An 18585-nucleotide genomic window follows, 5' to 3' on the forward strand; every position below is an offset into this window, starting at 1 on the left:
GGTCACACAAGGCGGCCGCCCACTCAATTCAGATGCCGAACAATCGGTTCGTGTGGGTGTGCAGATGTTCCGTCAGGGCAAACTAGAAGTATTCTTAGGTCGGTACCTTGGTAGACAATGATCCTAAAAGAGGTGACCACCACCTTCTGACTTTTAAGAATTGGTGTGTCGTCGGTCATTGCCCCAAGTCTGACCTGCCAGAATGAAGATGATTTCACACCGCTTGACTGTCATGTGAATGACATCAAAGAAGGCAAGGGGAAAGGAAGAAGGCAGATGTGGTTGTGCGCGGCATCCCTCTTGGCGGCCCTGGAAGTACATACATAGGTACCTACATACATATGGGTGAGTGAGTGGACTGCCAATTTCGAGGACTGTGGGGCCTATCAGAACTCAATGACCAATCAGACGTCTCGGTTCTCGCATCCATCTCCGACCATTCTGCCTCTTCTGTTTTCTCAGTTCCCGACCTTGCAGCAATTCCTGGGGAGGGAAAGGCGTTCGCATCAATGTACGCTGGATTTGCTCGCCTTGGCACCCTTTGCACCGTTCAACACACTTTTGTTGTCCTCCTCCATGATCCGACCTGAGAGAGGTCATCTACCACGACATGTCGTCCAGTTAGTTGCCTTGTTGGTCGTCATCGGCCTAGTCCCGACATCAGGGCACTCATCTCCCAGCTCCAAAATCCCAACCAGTGTCCGCAAATCCCAGACGCCAGGTCCCAGGCCCAGGACCCCCAAGAACCGCAGGAACCAATTCCAGAGGCCAGCGAGGTTCACTCCCCACGTTTCTGCCACGGGCCGCCAGTGTCCACCACCTCTGAATTCGAGGCTCCTCACAGGCTGTACAACCCAGGTCGTACTAGCGTGTGCCCAGTAGCTCGGGACTGGGAGGGCGCTGTTCCGACGGTTTGGATAGGTAGCCCGTGGCTGTTAACTTCTCCCACACTTGGCTCGGGGAAACACCAACGCCATCCTTCTTGACCTTGGCTTCCCTCTCGGCTATGTTTCCAGGCGTCGTAATACGAGTTCCTGGACGAGATACAACGTCACCTCGGCCCGCGGCATTGGCAGCAACTGTGTATATCTATAGTACCCCTTCTAACTTACCGGAGCCCGGTCCTATGGGTAGGAGTGTGGACGGATATGGACATGTATTGGCCAGGACATGGCGAATACAAGACGAAATAATGGATCTGATGGAACCGCCCGCTTGCATGCGCTCCCCCGTTGGTAATAAGCCAAAGGGATGGTTTGCTCACATGGTGGACATGGCCTTGTTGTGTCGTGCATGACCGCCATCCATCGATCGATGCAGCTTTGCAATCTTTAGGAATTCTGGGTCCTCCATGGGCCATATGACCATGTTCCTCCAACCTCCTCCTCCATGGACAACGAAAGGGGCATGGACTGCTCACTCCTCCGGATATCCCCCGGAGCGACTCCCCTCCTCTCCGCCAACTAGCATCTAGCCATGTAGAAGCCCGTCTCTATAGCCTGGGTCTGCCCTGTCTATTGCCGTCTGATCCCATTCGCCTTTGTCTTCGTCACAATAACAACTGGAGCTTGCCCTGTCGTGCGACTTATACCCGCAGTCTCGCCGGCAAACTTCACTGGTTCTTCTTCTCTTCGCTCCCGGATACGCATATTGAGACCGGATCAACACCGACAGCGTGGGACCAGCCCAGTTATTACTCCACGTTTCCCTCTCCTCCATCCCTTCGACCAACACCACACCAACCGAACACGTCCCCAACGTCCCGGGACAGATACCAGCAGTGCGGTTTGACAGACAAGTCATACGGCCGTGCGACCGGCCCGGTAGGCAATCAGCTTCCCAACGAGACGGAGCCAGTGACCTCGGTGTAACCCAAACCAGTCCAGACTGTTACTCGACGTCGATATCCTGGTCAAGCCCGAACCCAGGCAGAATCCGACAGACAGGCGACAGCCATCAGACATACAGCCAGCAGTGCTTACGGTACATACCACTGCTGCATCGAGGTTACTGCACCCTCGACGACGGACCGCAAACAACGTCCTTCCTTCTAAAGGGGGTTGATTAAGAATAATAGTTCTTGACGTTGGCTCTTACTCACAGGTATTATACCTCCCCGTTTTTACTTTTGGTGGCGCTGTTTTACCCATTACTGTGTTGCATTCTATACCACCAGCCGACAGCCCCTGGTTGATTTGTATCATCCCCTACTTGAGCCAGGCAACATCTGGATCTCAAATCCATGCATATTGGGAACACACCAGACATGCCTCTTTATACGTATGGCCTTAACCGTGCGTGCTTCTTGTTATGTACGGCTTGCGGGAACTAGTCAATAGCATGATGTGGTTCACCCATTCCGTCTCAATCTCCTACGGACGTGTGGCTTCAATGAGCCTCTCTTTCATCCCTATTTGTCTAATTGAGGGAAGTGAATGGCTGACCTCATGTTTCCAGGCACTTCACCTGCCAAGGTTCAATTTTGGACCCAGGGTCTTCGTACCTGCAAAACCTTTCCCTTGTTCATACTTATATTCACTTACTGTGGTTGGAGCACTACGTGTGCCACTTTGACCTTTCGACGACTTCAAATCTGAAGCAACACCACATACATCGAAAAGCCAAATCGAACTGTCATCATGGGAAAATTCAAGATTAGCTCTTGGCTGAACCGCAGCCCATCACCCATATCCGACGAGGATGGAAAGAAGCAAAACCGCTCGTCATTTTCGGCCCTTTCTTCATCACTGACCTGCAAGCCCAAGGAGTCTCAGTCTAGCACCAATGGAATCCATACCTCTCCTCCCGATGAGCCAGAGCGACAGCCGTCAACCTCGCGGATGATTGCGTTGGCGCAAAAGATTGCAAAGGAAACAGAAAAGTTGGAGACGTACATGAAGGATAACAACCTCCCGATGCCAAGTTTTGACGTTGATGCGCCCGCCGATTTCCCGAAACTGCCCGCCGAGATTTCGAGAAGCAGGCAAGAAATCATTTTCGCTACAAGAGAACTGGGCTTGCTTGCGCATGGACCTCGCGAGTCACTGAGATGGGGTGTTTGGGAGGTACGTTGGCGAGAATTGTTCTCAAGGTTCTTCAATTTTCGGTAACAGAGGTTGAACTGACATGCTCTATAGTTCCTTGACGTTCTTGCCTTGCAAGTGATCACTCATTATGACATTGGTGAGTCTATGGTTAACTGCACTGTTTTGCCCTTCTTGCAAATCGCTAACAGTTTTCAGCCAAACTGTTCCCCCCAGCCGAGACCATCACCCTCTCGGAGCTTCAATCCAAGACATCATTGGACCCCATCAACCTGGCCCGCATCCTCCGCCTCGCCATGACTAAGGGCATCTTCCGTGAGCCCGTCCCGGGCATCATTGCCCACACGGCCGCCTCCCGCGTGCTTGCTGAGGACAGCGACCTGCATGCCTGGGTTGCCTTCAACGGAGAGGACATCTTCCCGGCCGCAGCCCACGTGCTTGAGGCGCTCAAGACCCACCCAGAAGCCACCTCACTCACCCGCGCCGGCTTCCAATTCGCCTTTGGTACGGTCGATAAGGAGCCCATGTTCGTTACCTTTGGCAAGGACCCGGCGCGCGCGCGGCGTATGGGCAAGGCCATGGTCAGCCTTACTGGCGGCGAAGGCTACGAGGTCTCGTATCTGCTCGATGTCGAGGGTGGTGGCTACGACTTTAGCGAGATCGACGCTAAGGGGGGCACGTTTGTGGACGTGGGTGGCTCGCATGGTTTTGTGGACGTGGACTTGGCCAAGAAGTATAGGAACATGAAGTTTGTGGTACAGGATACGGCCAAGACGGTCGAGAGCGCGCCCAAACCGTTTTGCGAGGACGAGCAGGTTGCTAGCAGGATTGAACTGATGCCTCATGATTTCTTCCAAGAGCAGCCTACCAAGGATGCGGATGGTGAGTACCATTGATGTCTTCCCTTCTCGCCGAGTCTCGCTTACCAATCGATACTCATAGTCTACTTCTTCCGCTGGATCATGCACAACTACTCTACCCCCTATGCCATCAAACTCCTAAAGAACTTGATCCCCGCCCTCAAACCCGGCGCCCGCGTCATCATTAACGACCATTGCCTCCTCGAGTCTGGTCAGGAAAACCCCTGGGACGAGACCGTCATGCGTCGTATGGACTTGGTCATGCTAGCGTTGCTCAACGCGCAGGAGCGCACCGAGGCCGAGTTCAGGGAACTGTTCAAGGCTGCTAGTGATGGGTTTGTTTTCAAGGTATGTCCAGTCATCAGCACCACATTCCGCATGAGTAATGATTTCTGGGCTTACCTCTGAATACTTAATGGCTAACAATATGTTGCAATAGGGCGTCACGAGACCTAAGGGATGCCGAATGAGTATCATCGAGGCTGTTTGGCGACCTGACCTGGTTGACTACGGTGCTTCTGCTACTCCTGCTGATGCTGATGCTGCTGCTACTGGTGCTACCACCGCCGCCGACGTCGAAGCTCCTACAACAACTGCCCTTGAGGGATTGGAGCAGGAGGATCAGGAGGCTAAGTAAACAGCCAGATATTAGCCATTTCGGCGCGTAGGAAAAGACGGGTCGAGAGTGAGTGAATGGGCTTTTCTAGCCAGTTTGAGTGCCCTTCTTCACTCATCCTTATTAGTTCACTGGCAACTTGCTGCATTGAACTTTCAGGCTTTCAGCTTCTCTTCTTTTATTTCCTACGAGAATTTGGAGGATACCCTCTGGAGAAAGAGCAGGGAAGTTTAATCGTTAGAACGAATACTTCAGAGATGAGAGGAGAATGAGGGAAGAACAGAAGCAGATGCAGAAGCGGAAAGTGGCGGAGCAGCAAAGCAACAAAGCAGTGGGTCATATCATCAATATCCATCTCACTCACATACCTGATCCGCTCAGAAATATCATAGATCAAACATACCCTTAGGTACCTCGCCGTCCTTAGCTAGTAATCTGAATTAACTAATGCTATCAATGATGATACGAAGTATAACCTAAATACACCCGGTAGACGGGAAGAGATCTTGAGGCAGGCGATATGAACCATGTACAGGAGAATAACTATGCCCGGAACATCGCCGTCATGATGTCGCAGAAAACGATTCTTGCAACATGTATGATCCGATCATCATTCTTCTTTTTCATTCAATTTTTATTCATATATTTTATTCATATATTTAACAGAAGTCTTTTTTCATTTTGATTCTTCTTTTCAGAGAGCGGGGGTTGGTTCCAACTGACATCAATGGCATTCTATTTCCACCCGCATAAAGATCTACTTGCTGAAGATCCGTAATATTTCGCAATCGATCACGTTGATCCTGCCGTTTCGTTTCTTTTTCGCTTTTCATTGTGTTTCGCAATTCGGCCTGTCTTTTCTCGGGCAGGCTGGCATCAACGGATGAGCCGCACCTTCCCCTTCAACGGCACGTCCCCCGCCCCTTTCACTGTATTTCGGGGGCGCAACTTCCGTAACAAGTCGAACCTTTCGTTCGCTTTAATTCTTTTGTCTGTACTAACGGCCAACAATCAACAGCAAATAACCAACAAAGAGCGGACAGGCGGACAGAACAGCCCGGGGAGACAGCGCCAGCGCCAGCGCCAGCAGGCCAGCGGGCCGTGCCGACTTCACTTGGGCATTCAAACAAAAAAAAACAATGAGGAGGACTGGAGGCTGAGAACGGAGCGAGCATAAAGAGGGAGGTGCGGTCTTGCCCGCCCGTACGCCACACGCAAATCACATTTGCACACAGGAAGGAAGTGAGGGGGACGGAACGGAAACAGCCCAGAACAAAAAGAGTGAGTACCTCTAGGTAGGCAGGTACGTACCGGCTGAGACGAGAAAGTGACGACATGTCAACAAGTGACGGAAGGTGAGTACAAAGACACCGACTTACCCAGAAACTTCGAGATGAGAAGAGCGGAAGAAAAAAAAAAAGATAGAAATGGAACGCATAGCTGAGAAGGGTACTGTACTGTACTGTAATGACTACCATACTTGCTCGGTCAACTCGGCCAATTCAGCCAGCAGTTGGCATCAACTACTTAGTATGTATCTTCAAACAGCGCTTTCAAGCTTCATCGTCAGAATAAGCATGGACGGGATGGGTCTAAATGGCCAACGTGGGTAGCGTTCGTTACCACCTTTCTGCTCCATAATGAACCTCTCAGGTGGTTGCATCTATCACTCCGAGTTATTGCAATATAGTAGGACAACAACGAAGATGACGATGTATAACAGTTACAGACTTGAGGAAATACCTATCCATATATCATCAATCATTCTACTACTACCCAATGACTGCTTGGTTGTCTCACTAATCGACAGCCATCCGACAGAGAGGAAATGGTAATGTAAGTATGTTCTGCGAAATACATTCATAATTTTCATTCTCGACGACACCAAACCAAACGGGCAACAATACAAACAGATAAACTATTTGCCCTAGTGCTTCTCTCCCTCCTCTATTCTTCTAAAGCGGAGTATTAGACAAGTCAAGACGGGACAGGATAACAACACTACTCGACCGATTAACCAGCAGTTGACTGTCCTTCTCTTTTCTAGCAAGCAAGAGAGCGATAACCACCAGGTCCTGACATGACAAGAAGCATATGCTGACCTTTTCAAAATTTCAAATTTATATCGTCGATTCAATTCTTTGCTTTACGTGAATTTTTATAATTTTGTGTTTTTGTCATATACATGTAAGTGTGTCAAGTTATCGAACAATCAGTCGAGATCGATCGTATCATCGATCGATCAACTGATTCCATCCATCCATACATCAGTTCCATTTCCTTACCCATTTCCATACCCATTCCAGTCCTTCCCTCTCTTTGCTCTTCTTAATCATCATGAAACATTGTTTGTGTGTATCTTGTCTTTGGGAGTGGTGTTTTTTTTGTTTTTTTTTTTTTTGGGGGGGGGGGGGGGGGGGGGGGGAGTCTTATGTTGAAGAAATTTCATGTTTGTGAGGTGCGATGAGATGCGATGCGATGCGAGCGAGTCTGAGGGTGGCGGTGCTTAAGATTCCTCCTCCTTCTTATCGCCGTATCGCATGCGCTCATTCCACTTGCGCTTTCCAACGCGGGTCTCGTAGTGCGGCGCAGCCGTCTTGACGTCTTGCATCATGCCTTCGATGGCAGTTCGGGTCTTGTTTCGGTAGCAGTCCACTGTGTTTTAGATGGCAATGATTAGCAATCTTTTTGCGTAGATGGGAAGGAAAACGGAGGAAGTAATAAAAGGAAAGGAAAAAAACCCACAAGCACGCTGCAGGAACACCGTCCTCCCAGCAAATACTCTGCTTTGGAGCCAGGCCATGCGATAGCCCAAGTCATTGAGCCGCACCTCTTTTCCACGGAACGCTTTCCTCATTCGGGGGATGGCGATCTCGCCCTCTTGGCTTTCGCCCATCGGGACCTTGACCATGACTCTGCCGCTCCGCTTGGTACCCCTTGCTGCGCCCCGACCCTCCGTATCGGTAGTACCATCATCCTCCACGTCACTCAAGTCATCGGTAAAGAACTTGCTGCCAGTGGCACTAGGAGGTGGGCTTTGCATCTCACGAGGGAAGTACGAGCGAGGGTAAACGCTAGCTCCCTTGCGGAAACTGTCGGGAATCTCGCGCGTGTCAACTCCATCAAGAGTAACTCTCACGCGGAGACGGCTGTGCCTGTCGCTGTCCTCAACCAAGATAAACTTGCGCTTCTTTGCTTCGGGGATATCAGGGAAGAGATCCTCGGGCTCGTCATTACGGGCGGTGCCGCGGCCGGGGGTCGTCGTGCGACGAGCGGTAACAGGACCGGTGCCGCTGGCATGTGGAGAGCCACTGAGGGTGTCATGAATCGAAGGCATTGCGGACGAACCGTATGGCGCACCGTTGGGATATGAGCCGTGGTTGGAGAAAACCTGGGCTGGTCTTTCGTCAGAGCTACCCTGGGAGGGAGCCTGATGATGATGATGGTGGTGGTGCTGTTGGTCGTCACCGTACTCCCCATCGCCTAAAAAAAGCAAAGAAATACGAGTTAGCGTGTTGATCTCAGTGGTGGATGGGCCAGACCCGATGGCATGGACCAGTTAGCCTTGCAACTTGAGAGTGCGATTGAGTGTGATGCTGTTTCAAACCAAAAGCCTGCGCGGCAACGTCAACTCGCAAATCTCTAACACCCCCCATGCAATGCGCGGTAAAGACAAAGTAACAGCAATTTCGGGGCTTTCCAGCCGCTCGGGAATGCCCCCCTGTTTCGCAGAGGGCCTAGTACATGTGTGGGTGATGATGGCGTTGGTTAATATGTGACAAGCGATGCTGATGGGTATGCAATTGCAAGGTAAATGCAATGCAAAACGTTTGCCAGAAGCCAGACGACTGAACGACGACCGAAAACCAGCAACACAAACTAAACAACAGCAAACGCGCAACTATCGTAATGTACAGATCTTTGTTTATACCAGAGATCTCCAGTATCGCCCATGCAGAGCTCGTCAACTTGCGTTGGCAAGCCGGTATATATCAAATCTGAAAGAAAAAGACAAAAACAAAATATCCCAAAACCCATAACATAAACCAAACAAGGCAGGCGCAGTTTTAAACAATCGGTTTGAAATGAGGTATCACACTGAATCGCAACAACTCGCGCATTAGGCCATCTGGTGAAACATACCGACTTCGTCTCCTCCTCCCTGGGCATTTCCGTTATCGTGGGCATGGTGATGGTGCATCGACGTACCCATATTATTAATTCCAGGCTTGTTGATAGCGGCAGCGCCGCTGGAGCCCATTGCTGCCGGTGTCGAGATGCCAGCAGGGCCGGTGGGACCGGCCATGTGGGCAGGATGGGGCGTTGCTGAACCGGCCTTGTTGCGGTGGTTCATCTTGGCCATTCGCCGCACGCGGCGGGATCTGAGTCGCGGATCTTGGTTACTGTTGCGCCAGCTGTCCACCGCCCTTTGAATGAGCCCTCTTTTGCCTCTAAGGGGCGGGTTCAACTGGGCCAACGCCCAACCGACGGTGTTGCACTCGGTCTCGTACTGCAGACGGTTGCCACGGTACTGCTCCTTGGGGCAGCACGCGCGAGGATAAACGCAGTTCTCGGTCTTGAACTCGGGAGACAGCTCATCCTGATTAACCGATTCCACGTCGCAACGGATTGTGTATTCCATCTTGACCCTGTCGCGAGAGTACTCGAAAGCAATCCACTGAACACCGTTTTGATCCTGTCTAACGACCAGTGGTGTTGTCGCGGGAATCGGACCGGGAGCCGCGTTAGGGTTCACGCCAGATGCCGATCCAGTGGGCGTCGTGCCATTCTGAGGAGTAGTCGACGGGGCGCCGCCAGCGAGCGGTACGGGGGCATTGTTTCTCTGCATCTGATGGTTCATGCCGTGCTGGGTCTCAATCTTGCCCTGGCGGGGGCTGACTGTTGCCATTCCTGCCTGAGCATTCAGTGTCGCCTGGTGGCTTGTCTGGTGCTGCGGCGCGGTGTGAGACATCATCATGCTGGGCTGAGAGGCTATGGACTGGTGAGACTGCTGGGCGTGTTGCGCATATGGCGAGGGCGCGGTTTGCGCCGGCATCGACGAGTACTGCGGGTGCTGAGGAGCGCCATAGTACATAGACTGCTGGTGTAGCTGCGAAGGGGCTTGTCCGTAGATACTCCTTTGCTGATCATGCCCCGAAGGCGACGCGACCGATGCTGGCGAGTTCGATTGAGGGGTATGATAAGAGGTCATAGGCGGGTAGGGAGGCCTTATCGACGTGGCCATCATGTCTCCGGTATCTGCGCGATCGCGTAAGCATCGTGAAAGAGATGAGGAGGGGCCAGGACTAGGACGGCGAAAAAACTTACCTGCGGATGTATATCCGCTTGTCGCGCCAGGGGTGCTGTAGGGACTGGGATGCGGGTAGTAAGGCAGATGATCCTGAGTGTTGTTGGCCTGAGGCGGCTGCTGATAGACAGAGTGGCCCGAGGAATAGGCACTCTGGTGTTGAGGCGGTTGCTGAGGTGCCGGGTTGTGATGCTGCTGGTGCACAATGCTCGAGGGTCTCGAGTGTTGTAGATGGGGAGGAACAGGACCCTGCTGCTGGTGATGGGGGTGATGCTGCATAGAGGAGACAACCATTAGATTTCAGAGTACAAGGTCATATGTTGAAAAAAACAACCATGTGTTCCGGAGCACGGTGAACGCGTCTTGGATATTTTTTTTTTCTTTGTGAGGACCAGAAGAACCTGCAAGGACTGGGGATGTTGGTGTTTTTCAGGGGCCCCGTCAGAAAAAAAAAGCGACGACGAGGATCAACGGGTGAGGCGGGCAGGCGGGCTAGCCTCGGGAATTTGGTGTGGGATTTGTAGTTAGGACAAGGCCCTCCTTCCATACGGCATGCGAACCGAACGCTTTCTGGCTGGAGAGAGAAGGGGGAGGGGGGGCGACTGGGACTGTCTGGGACCATCTCTGCGACCGTGACGGGGGCATTGGACTGGCACCGCAACTGGCAGCAAACTTGCAGCCCACAGCTCCCAGGATCAACGCGACCACGAGTGGAGCGACGAGGTATCGGAATCAACACCCGAAGTTTCGAGATTCCCACTGGGTTTCTCTCAGTCGCAGCGTCGTATTGCGCACACCCAGGAACACTACCCCGGGCTGACCGACGGACAGGAGTGCAGAAGCCAGAGTAAACACTAACCCTAACTGTTGTGACGGAGATCGGAAAAAGGAAAGGTGAGCGTGTTTGTCTGCTGGGGCGGGCAAGGGTGCGCCAAATGGTTTTGCTCTGCGAACTCACACCGCTGCCTGGCGATGTGAGAGGGAAATTGCGAAAAATGCTGGCGACTGTGGGGATCCAGGATGATGGATCAGGATCGATGTCGAGAAAAGGTAGGTGGGCCACGGCCTGAGGTGAAGACCGGAGCAAAAGGAATGAACGAGTACAGTTTGCGGGAAATGATGGACAGACACTGTCTAATTCTGCGCTTGTATAAAAAAAAAAAAAAAAAAACCGTGCAGACGGTGGGTGCATTGCAGGCCAAGAGAAGTGTCAGATGTACCGCAGCGTTTCGTCCGTTTTGTAACGGCGGCGTCTAGGATACAGCACCGTGTGTTTAGCAGGCCTTATTTCTGCTACTTCAATCCGCCACACTTGCAAGGCTAGGCTGGTGCTTGTCTCCGCGCGTCTGGTATACCCACACGAACGAAGCGTAAAAACCGCCCGAGAGACTTCCCCTTGCTGTCATTCTTCAGCAAACTAGGCCATTGACGGTCCCGAACTAGACACAAGCGCACCAGTCCATATTACCCACTGCCAGAGGCCGTCCGATGAGAAGAAGGAGACATCGGCAAGGTGTGTATGGATCATGGATGTGGTAAGACAGCGCATGGTCTGAAAACGTGAACAAGGGGCGAGTGCTGTTTAGATGAAGTGACCAATGATGGCGAGGATTACACGAGACTGCAGAGGCCGAGTAGCACCACTCTTTGCCCAACAAAGTATCGGTGACCAGAGCTAGCCACTCTCTGCCACTGAAGGCAAACCCCTAGCGGTCTTCTGGCAGTCCGACGATGTTGATGGTTTCGATGGATGCGACTTGACTCTGGGGCCCGTGTGGTGAACGAATTTGGTGACACTGGCGTCTTCTCACTGGAGTTCCTGACTGGAGTTCCTCACTGGAGGTCTCTGGCGTGTCCCTCGATGTTGCTTCCATCGTTTTTCGGTTGCATGGGCAAGGATGGGCGGTGTGCATGTGGGTCCCGTATCCCACGCGCGGATCCCTGCCCTGACTGGCCATTTGGAGAATCCATGCACCTTTCGATTCTCCCCCCCAGTCACCATCAGAAGGCCCTTGCCTGATAAATCGGCCTGGATGGCTTCGAGAACATTACTGTGTAGAAAGCCACTAGCTACAAAAGGAACGGCGGAATCGGTGTCGCCTCGGAGCGAAAGCCCATGTTTGGCAGCGAAATACCAATGTGAACCAAGCTCTCGACAACAGCCGCTCCATCTGCTCCCCCGCCGCACAGCATACAGAGCACGCTTGTGTTTGTAACCGCACGCGGTAAGAATACTCTTAACGATGCGCGGTAAATACCGACAGTGAATAGGGTACACGAGTCGCAACTCTGGCTCTTGGTGCCTCCATCGCGCTCAGTCGGTCGTCGTTACTCATCACGCCCCTGTCAGATTTTTCGGTGGACCTTTTGGGAAGGGGGGGGGGGGGGGGGGTGCCGACGAAAAGACCCAGACGTCGCGCGTCGACTCGTCAACGGTTGGCTAGCTTGCTCCTCTCCGGCCCCACCCTTCAGAGACTGTTTAGTGAGAAAGTTAGAGCGCCGGGACCACTCGGTCGCGTATCGCCTCTAGGCTCCACCGGCCAAGAACTCAACTGACTCTGAACAGACTCATTCATGGCCAAGCGCTATCGCTCGTGACAGTCGTTATGGCGAGACCGTCGCACGAGGCTTCTCGAGCGTGTATGAGAACTGACTAATACGTAGGCGTTTGAAGTGAATACGATGGGCGCAGGGGAGGCGGATCGCTGGACCTTCTTTTTCCTCAATTTGTGAAATGGTAGTGACCACGTGCCCTGCAAGAAAGCCAGTTTTGATATGATAGGCAGCCGCAATGTCGTCAGAGATGACACTTCCTAGGCAGTGAACAGCCATTGTGCGCTTGAGATTCCCAGCCACGACACTGTCGTTATAGGGGAAGCAACTGAAGACCTCGATCTCGAGCAAACTGCGATACCGCGTTTGCGACTCTGCACACTGGCCGGTACCCCCACCGGGAAAGCTGCACCACTCAGCTAGCAGCAAATCCGCTGTGAGCGCCCGGCAAATGTGCGTGGTGCAAAATCGCATGCGTTGCTTGGCGGGCAAGGCGCAGATAGGCGGACAGCCGACGAAAACCAGCAAAATGATCGCGAATTGCCCAAGGACATTTGCGTTATTTCTGCAGTTCTCCGATAGCGCCCAGCTCGGTGTCTATGGTTTGCGTACTGCTTCCACCATCGGCTCAGGACCTCCTGCGGTGCGACTCGCTAGCTTCTGTTCCACCGCCGTACGCGTCCAAATCACCTCTGCCAGGTGACGCTTTGTGATGGGAAGTTATGGGAGTGCAAAAGCCAAACGTGAGACCCGAACATGAGGCCTGAGATGCACGAGGGGGTTGATGATAGCGCACTGCGCGCCGACATCGACGCACAGCCCTTGTTGCATACTTCCCGACGCCCTGGCTGGGTGAAACAGGTCACCCCTGCAATTCCCAGAAGCCCTGCCCAGCAGTCGATGGCACCCGCACCTAGCAGGCTTTCGACAGGCACCCGATTTTTCTGGAACGTCTGTGATCCTGGGATACCTGACTTGGGCCAGGACCCTTGTCCAAATGCGGCAACTTTGCAACGGTGTAGGTAACAGGGAATAAAACAATAAGGGGTGTGTTGAAGTCAGACGTTGATGTTTCGATGTCGACGTCTATCACGACAATGGCGGTCCTTGCGCACATATCCGACATGATAATACTGCCCGTGTAGCACGAAGCCCCTACCACGGACACGTTGGGTGCAAAGACCACCGCAAAACAGCGTCACTAGACGCCCGACACTGGTCATGAAATACGACATCTTCCCAGACGCGCCACGTTGTAAGAGGCCTGGTGGATAGTGTAATGTTTGTAATGGGAAATGTGTGAAGACGAAACAGAGTGTGACTTACCGAATCGTGGCCGGGCTCTTCCTTATACTGGCCCGGGGCCTGACGATGAGCCATTGACAATCCCATGGATAATTATTACCCTTTGCGTAAAGGGCAACGGTGAATGTGTCTATAAAGGAAAACAGTTAGTAAGGGGCAGAACAAACATATGGCCCTACCGGTCTTCGGAAGCCATCCTGGACGCTGTGCTCTCCGTAGACAGATGTATATCCTTGCCAACGGATGTGTAGAGGCGGGAACGTTGAGCGACCGGCCTGGTGACAGCTGGACCATGTGCGGTAGTGGATTCACTGAGTACTCACAATGCTTTGTTTTGCCTTCGGTAGCTGAAGGGATCTTGATGGTAGATGCTAGGAGGACGCGACGGCGAACGGATACCTCCAAGGTAATGTGAGGCAGCCTGGGCAGTTCTCTAGTTGTTTGCCGTGAACCTAGCTCAGCGGGATGCACGGATGGTAATACTTGTTAACTAGGAGACAGGAGACGGATCTTACACTGGCGTGAAGATTAGCAAAGCTGGGGAAAGGAAGACGTTAGCAAACAGTCTGTTGAATGTGCTTTGAAGAGCGGGTTTCTCGACTATTAAAAATAGTAATGAAGTGGCAGCGGCCTTGGAAATCAGACCGAAATTTCTAAGCTCAATGCATTGTCCGAGGGCGGCACTAGACTGGAACGTTGCCGAAATTGAAACGGCTTTGCCCAACTTGGATTGCGCAGCCCCTTGCAAGAAAACGGTACGGCAATCTAGGGACCACCGCAAAGCCGGTGGAGAAGCTTGGAGAAAAAAAAGAGACACACACACACACACACACACACACACACACACACACACACACCAATGTCGTAAATCGAGTTTTTCTTTCCGATTTTTGGGTTGAAGAAACACAAACGCTCGAAGTAAATGCTCTGTGACCATTCAGGTCAGTGTCTGTTTTGCTTCGATTTGGTCGAGAGTACAGTAGTACAGTAGTCAATTCATGCTGCGACTTGGGAAACCAATTCAGGGGCAATCTGCCAGGGACAGTGTGGTGGACAGCCCCTGCTGCAGCCACGTGCGAGGGCAGAAGAGTTATCATGCAGGTGGAACTGAAGCTTCAACTTTGTTACATACATGTACGTTCGTACCTTACCTTTCAACGAAACTTTGGAGGCAGCCGGGGTCTGTAGTCGGCTGTGACGCGCTGCACACGCTTATGTTAGTGTCTGCAGATACGTCACCTCTCGATGTCAACGCCGGAAGCGCTTTGTGTTAGATTGCAGAGAATTGGAGCTGTGTCGGCTCCTTGGCCGAGTATCAAATTGGTCGGGGCCGCTGTGGGTTTGAATGACCTTCACTAAATCGGAGCGTGGAATCCCTGACCCTGGATGAAATGTTAGATAAGTTCAGTGATGTGCTTAGCTTTCTATATGCGGTGCACTGTTCGAAATCGAAGTATTTGGACCTCCGCAATTGAGGGGATCGAATGGGGATTCGACGGAGACCGTAGGTTTGAAGGGACAGGTGTCAATAGCTGATAGCTTGTACTAGCATGTACCTGGATGAATGTCGAAAAAGATGACATACCAGTTCCCAGGTAAAAAGCCCGGGGCAAAAATCGGATGGAGAGGTCGTCTCAAGTGGATATTGTGGTATGGTGCGAAGTGGTGCGTCCAATTCGGGGCGGACCGCGATCAATGGTGATGTTGTACTATGTATGAAGCTGATATTGTATGAATGGTTTGTAGACCTGTCACCGCGGGTACCAGGTTGCCGTCGAAAGCACGTTCGGATGGAGGTCGTTCGTGGGCGGAGCAAGGATGATCGCGGAGGCGGCAGGGCTGGTAGCTCTGTGAGTTACACGGCAGTTAGAAATCAGTATGATGAACAAGACGTGTTGATAAGCACCACTAGGACCCCCGTGAACCCAAAGTTATGCTCTAAGGTATAAGAAGATATCACGAATATCTCTACATGAAAGAGCAAGGTATGGGATGGGAGTTACCCAGATGTAGACAGCGAGGTTGTAGCCAAGCTGGGTACCTGGTGTTGGGTCTTCAAGGGCTATCGACGGGGAGCTTGCGGAACGGCATGGCAGGCGGGTCGGGATTAGGGTAGGGGACAAGCATCATGCCGCCGAGCCTGGAGAAACGCCACGGGAAAGTTGTCTATAAGCACAGCCAGGTTCCAGATCGTGCCTGGATGACAAGTGAAGGCAGGAGTGCGCAATTGAAGCGTGGGGATGGTGGGATAGTGTCAAAAGCGCCCAGGCGCATATAGGGTTTGGATAAGAAACAACAGGCGGTACCCGACACAGCCAGCAAGAGGTACAGCAGCGGGGATAAGCCATCGCAAGTTTGCCGCAACTGACATCACGTACCTGAAGACTGTTCCTGAAAATACCAGTTGAAGCTAGAAAGTCAAGCGATCGCTGGTGCGGAGCAGAAGCACTACGTTGGCTAATGTATCTCCTTTGACTTTGACTAGCGGGAGTCTGGAAGTCTGAAAGCTTGGAAAGCTGTTTGAAGAAGACGGAAGGGCTAGGGGGGATGCGGTGGTTCAATAGAATGGATGCGCGCACAATCTCGATGGTCATGGACGTAGAGCTGAGTCTTTTTTTTTTTTTTTTTTTTTGTCGAGCTCTGCAGCTTAGATTTGGTGCGAGGAAGAATACGTCTGTGACAAAAAGATGAAGCTCGAGGTACGTGTTGAGAGAAGACGGACGGACCGAGGAATCAACAAATGGGCTTCCTCAGATATCGCCGGCCAGTCCCAACTGCGCCAGTAATCCAAATTTGCAAGGGGCACCCGCACCTGCAGCCTAGCGCTCCTTCCCTCAGGGGTGTGTGTCTGTGGGGAAGTAAAGACACGCTGCTAGACGCGAACACGTGAATGGGGTGACAATCGATGTCCTCAGATGGAAGCCTTTCATCGCTTCGGGACTGAACGTCGTTTGACAAGTAGTGTAAAGACAGGTACGCGCACGTTTGGATAGAAGCAATGAGCCCGTACGTCGGGCAGATTGCTCCGAGAAAACACGCGATGCTGTGTCCACCTGAGACGGATGAAAGCTCAAATACCGAACCGATAGGAGGTACGTAGGCCGAGAGTGACACTCGCCGAGAGCAAAGTTATCATAGTAGCAGCGCTCCAGATTTTGTATTTATTGGACATGAGGGCACGGGTGAAAGAACCTATGTGGTTGCCTTCACAAGAGCAGGGGTACAAAGCCCGTGATCGTCGGACAAACCTGCACAGCGACTTTTTTCGATGGTATAGAGCAACACAAAAACCGAAATGAAACCAATCCACGTCAAACATTTTAGCAACAAGTTCTGATAAGCACGCGCGCGCAATGAGACAGGAACACTGTCACTAACAGCTCGAAGGGACTACTTAGTTCTAGATGCAAACGGGATCCTCTGCAATGTTGCGTCTAAGCAGGGCGAATGCTGACAAGGATGCATTGGATAGTGATATTGTAGAAGCCGAGCCTGACTATAATCATGGCCGGTATTTTCCAACATCGCGTAATCTTGTACACTATACCTAGAAGGCGCTTTAAGTTCAGGATACTTTTGGGGGGAATTTCCAAAAGACAGGCTTCCGAGACACAGTCCGGGGGCAAGGATATACCTACCTGTTTGTGACCGTTGGGCGGCCTGCATTAGGCTTGAGAAAAGACAGCCAGTGGAGGAACACCGACCCGCACATAGGGACCCTGAGCTTCATGGTACAGCAACCCTACGATGGAAGCTTCTGAAGCTTCTTCGAAGCCTGGGGTGAGTACCCTAAAGATGGTACTTGTCAGGGAATTGTTGCGGCAAGGCGAATGTTGACTGGCTCGCAAGGGAACACCCCCCGTGCCCGTACGGACCATGCATGAATCCGGCGCTCTTTACCCTGGTTCTCGAGACGTCCGGGAAAAGGTGTGATGGAAGAAAGGGGTGAAGCAGGACAAATTACATTGAAGAGAGGTGCCGGCAAGCTGTTGTCTGCCAGGCACTCCAGCAGGGTGGTTGGACAGACAGACAACTGGGATTGAGCATGGTTTCAAGAAAGCAGCCAAAGCAGCGGGTGACAGGGCAACCGTTCAAGCGAACGCATGGAGACAAGACATGGAGGATACCCATGAAAGTCATCCATGGACGCCAGCGTGGGACTGGGATGGGGGATGGATGATGGGAAAGGCGTGTTTGAATCCCAGCTTCCCCCGTGAACCCTGCTCTGGCATCTCCGTCTGGAACACAACGAGGCATGCCAAGGCGAACCCAATGAAAAAAAAAAAAAAGAAAAAAAAATAAATAAAAAGAAAAGAAAAGATAAAGCAAAAAAGGTCGAAGAAACTCGAAATGATGCGTTTCGTTCCTTGAACTGTTAATGTGATTGACAACGAATTATTAGATGGTATTTTGGAGGAAACATCTGGTTCTGTAAGGGTCCAAGAGGAAAGATTCCCAATTTGACTGTACGGCTGTATCTTTCAGTAGCGTTCTCGATCCTAGGTATATAAGGACATACCATGTTCCGTACGTCGTCCGTTTTGCTGCCACTTACACAGTAAGCTCCGATGGTCTGCCGGCGGAGGAGTGAATTAGCTTCCACTTTGGATTTTATGTTAATACCCCCATCTCCCATCTAGGCCTTCTGATGGTAATGGCGGTCAAGAAACATAGCTACATGTTGCTCGCCCGTTGTCCTATCGCTTGAGTTGATTTGCTTTGCATAGGACGGATGACCCGTCGTTCGACTGCTATTTGTCGCCAGTGTTACGTGCCGAGGGAGGAGTGGAAGAGCTCTGCACTTGTGGTTTTACTATGCCACACGGGGTAATTTCTTGGTGTCTTCAGTGGTCGTTCGGATGCAACGTGATGCGTCCTTGGTGCCGGGGCTGGTAGCAA

At 52.0% G+C, this 18585-nt stretch overlaps 4 protein-coding genes across 4 annotated transcripts; 3 read left to right on the plus strand and 1 right to left on the minus strand.

The window, feature by feature from the left end:
• The first annotated feature begins 490 nt into the window (after positions 1 to 490).
• B0T23DRAFT_185311 (uncharacterized protein) lies at positions 491 to 1003 on the plus strand. Its single transcript, XM_062833131.1, has one exon. The coding sequence runs from the start codon at positions 577 to 579 to the stop codon at positions 880 to 882; it is 306 nt and encodes a 101-aa protein (XP_062690522.1). The 5' UTR covers positions 491 to 576; the 3' UTR covers positions 883 to 1003.
• A 1419-nt stretch (positions 1004 to 2422) lies between these two features.
• On the plus strand, positions 2423 to 4620 carry B0T23DRAFT_185320 (S-adenosyl-L-methionine-dependent methyltransferase). Its single transcript, XM_062833132.1, has 5 exons — positions 2423 to 3065; positions 3138 to 3183; positions 3243 to 3926; positions 3987 to 4252; positions 4344 to 4620. Exons 1-5 carry the CDS (start codon positions 2640 to 2642, stop codon positions 4539 to 4541), a joined length of 1620 nt encoding a protein of 539 aa, XP_062690523.1. The 5' UTR covers positions 2423 to 2639; the 3' UTR covers positions 4542 to 4620.
• Positions 4621 to 7026: 2406 nt separating this feature from the next.
• Positions 7027 to 10122, minus strand: B0T23DRAFT_321968 (uncharacterized protein; the record flags this gene model as incomplete). Its single annotated transcript, XM_062835268.1, has 4 exons — positions 7027 to 7175; positions 7266 to 8003; positions 8664 to 9779; positions 9849 to 10122. 4 exons carry the CDS (start codon positions 10120 to 10122, stop codon positions 7027 to 7029), a joined length of 2277 nt encoding a protein of 758 aa, XP_062690524.1.
• A 2788-nt stretch (positions 10123 to 12910) lies between these two features.
• On the plus strand, positions 12911 to 14211 carry B0T23DRAFT_406115 (uncharacterized protein; the record flags this gene model as incomplete). Its single annotated transcript, XM_062839083.1, has 5 exons — positions 12911 to 13080; positions 13143 to 13403; positions 13657 to 13678; positions 13847 to 14097; positions 14181 to 14211. The coding sequence occupies 5 exons, from the start codon at positions 12911 to 12913 to the stop codon at positions 14209 to 14211; spliced, it is 735 nt and encodes a 244-aa protein (XP_062690525.1).
• Positions 14212 to 18585: the final 4374 nt, after the last annotated feature.

The sequence above is a fragment of the Neurospora hispaniola genome (genome assembly GCF_033458365.1).
Source record: "Neurospora hispaniola strain FGSC 10403 chromosome Unknown B0T23scaffold_6, whole genome shotgun sequence".
NCBI lineage: Eukaryota > Fungi > Ascomycota > Sordariomycetes > Sordariales > Sordariaceae > Neurospora > Neurospora hispaniola.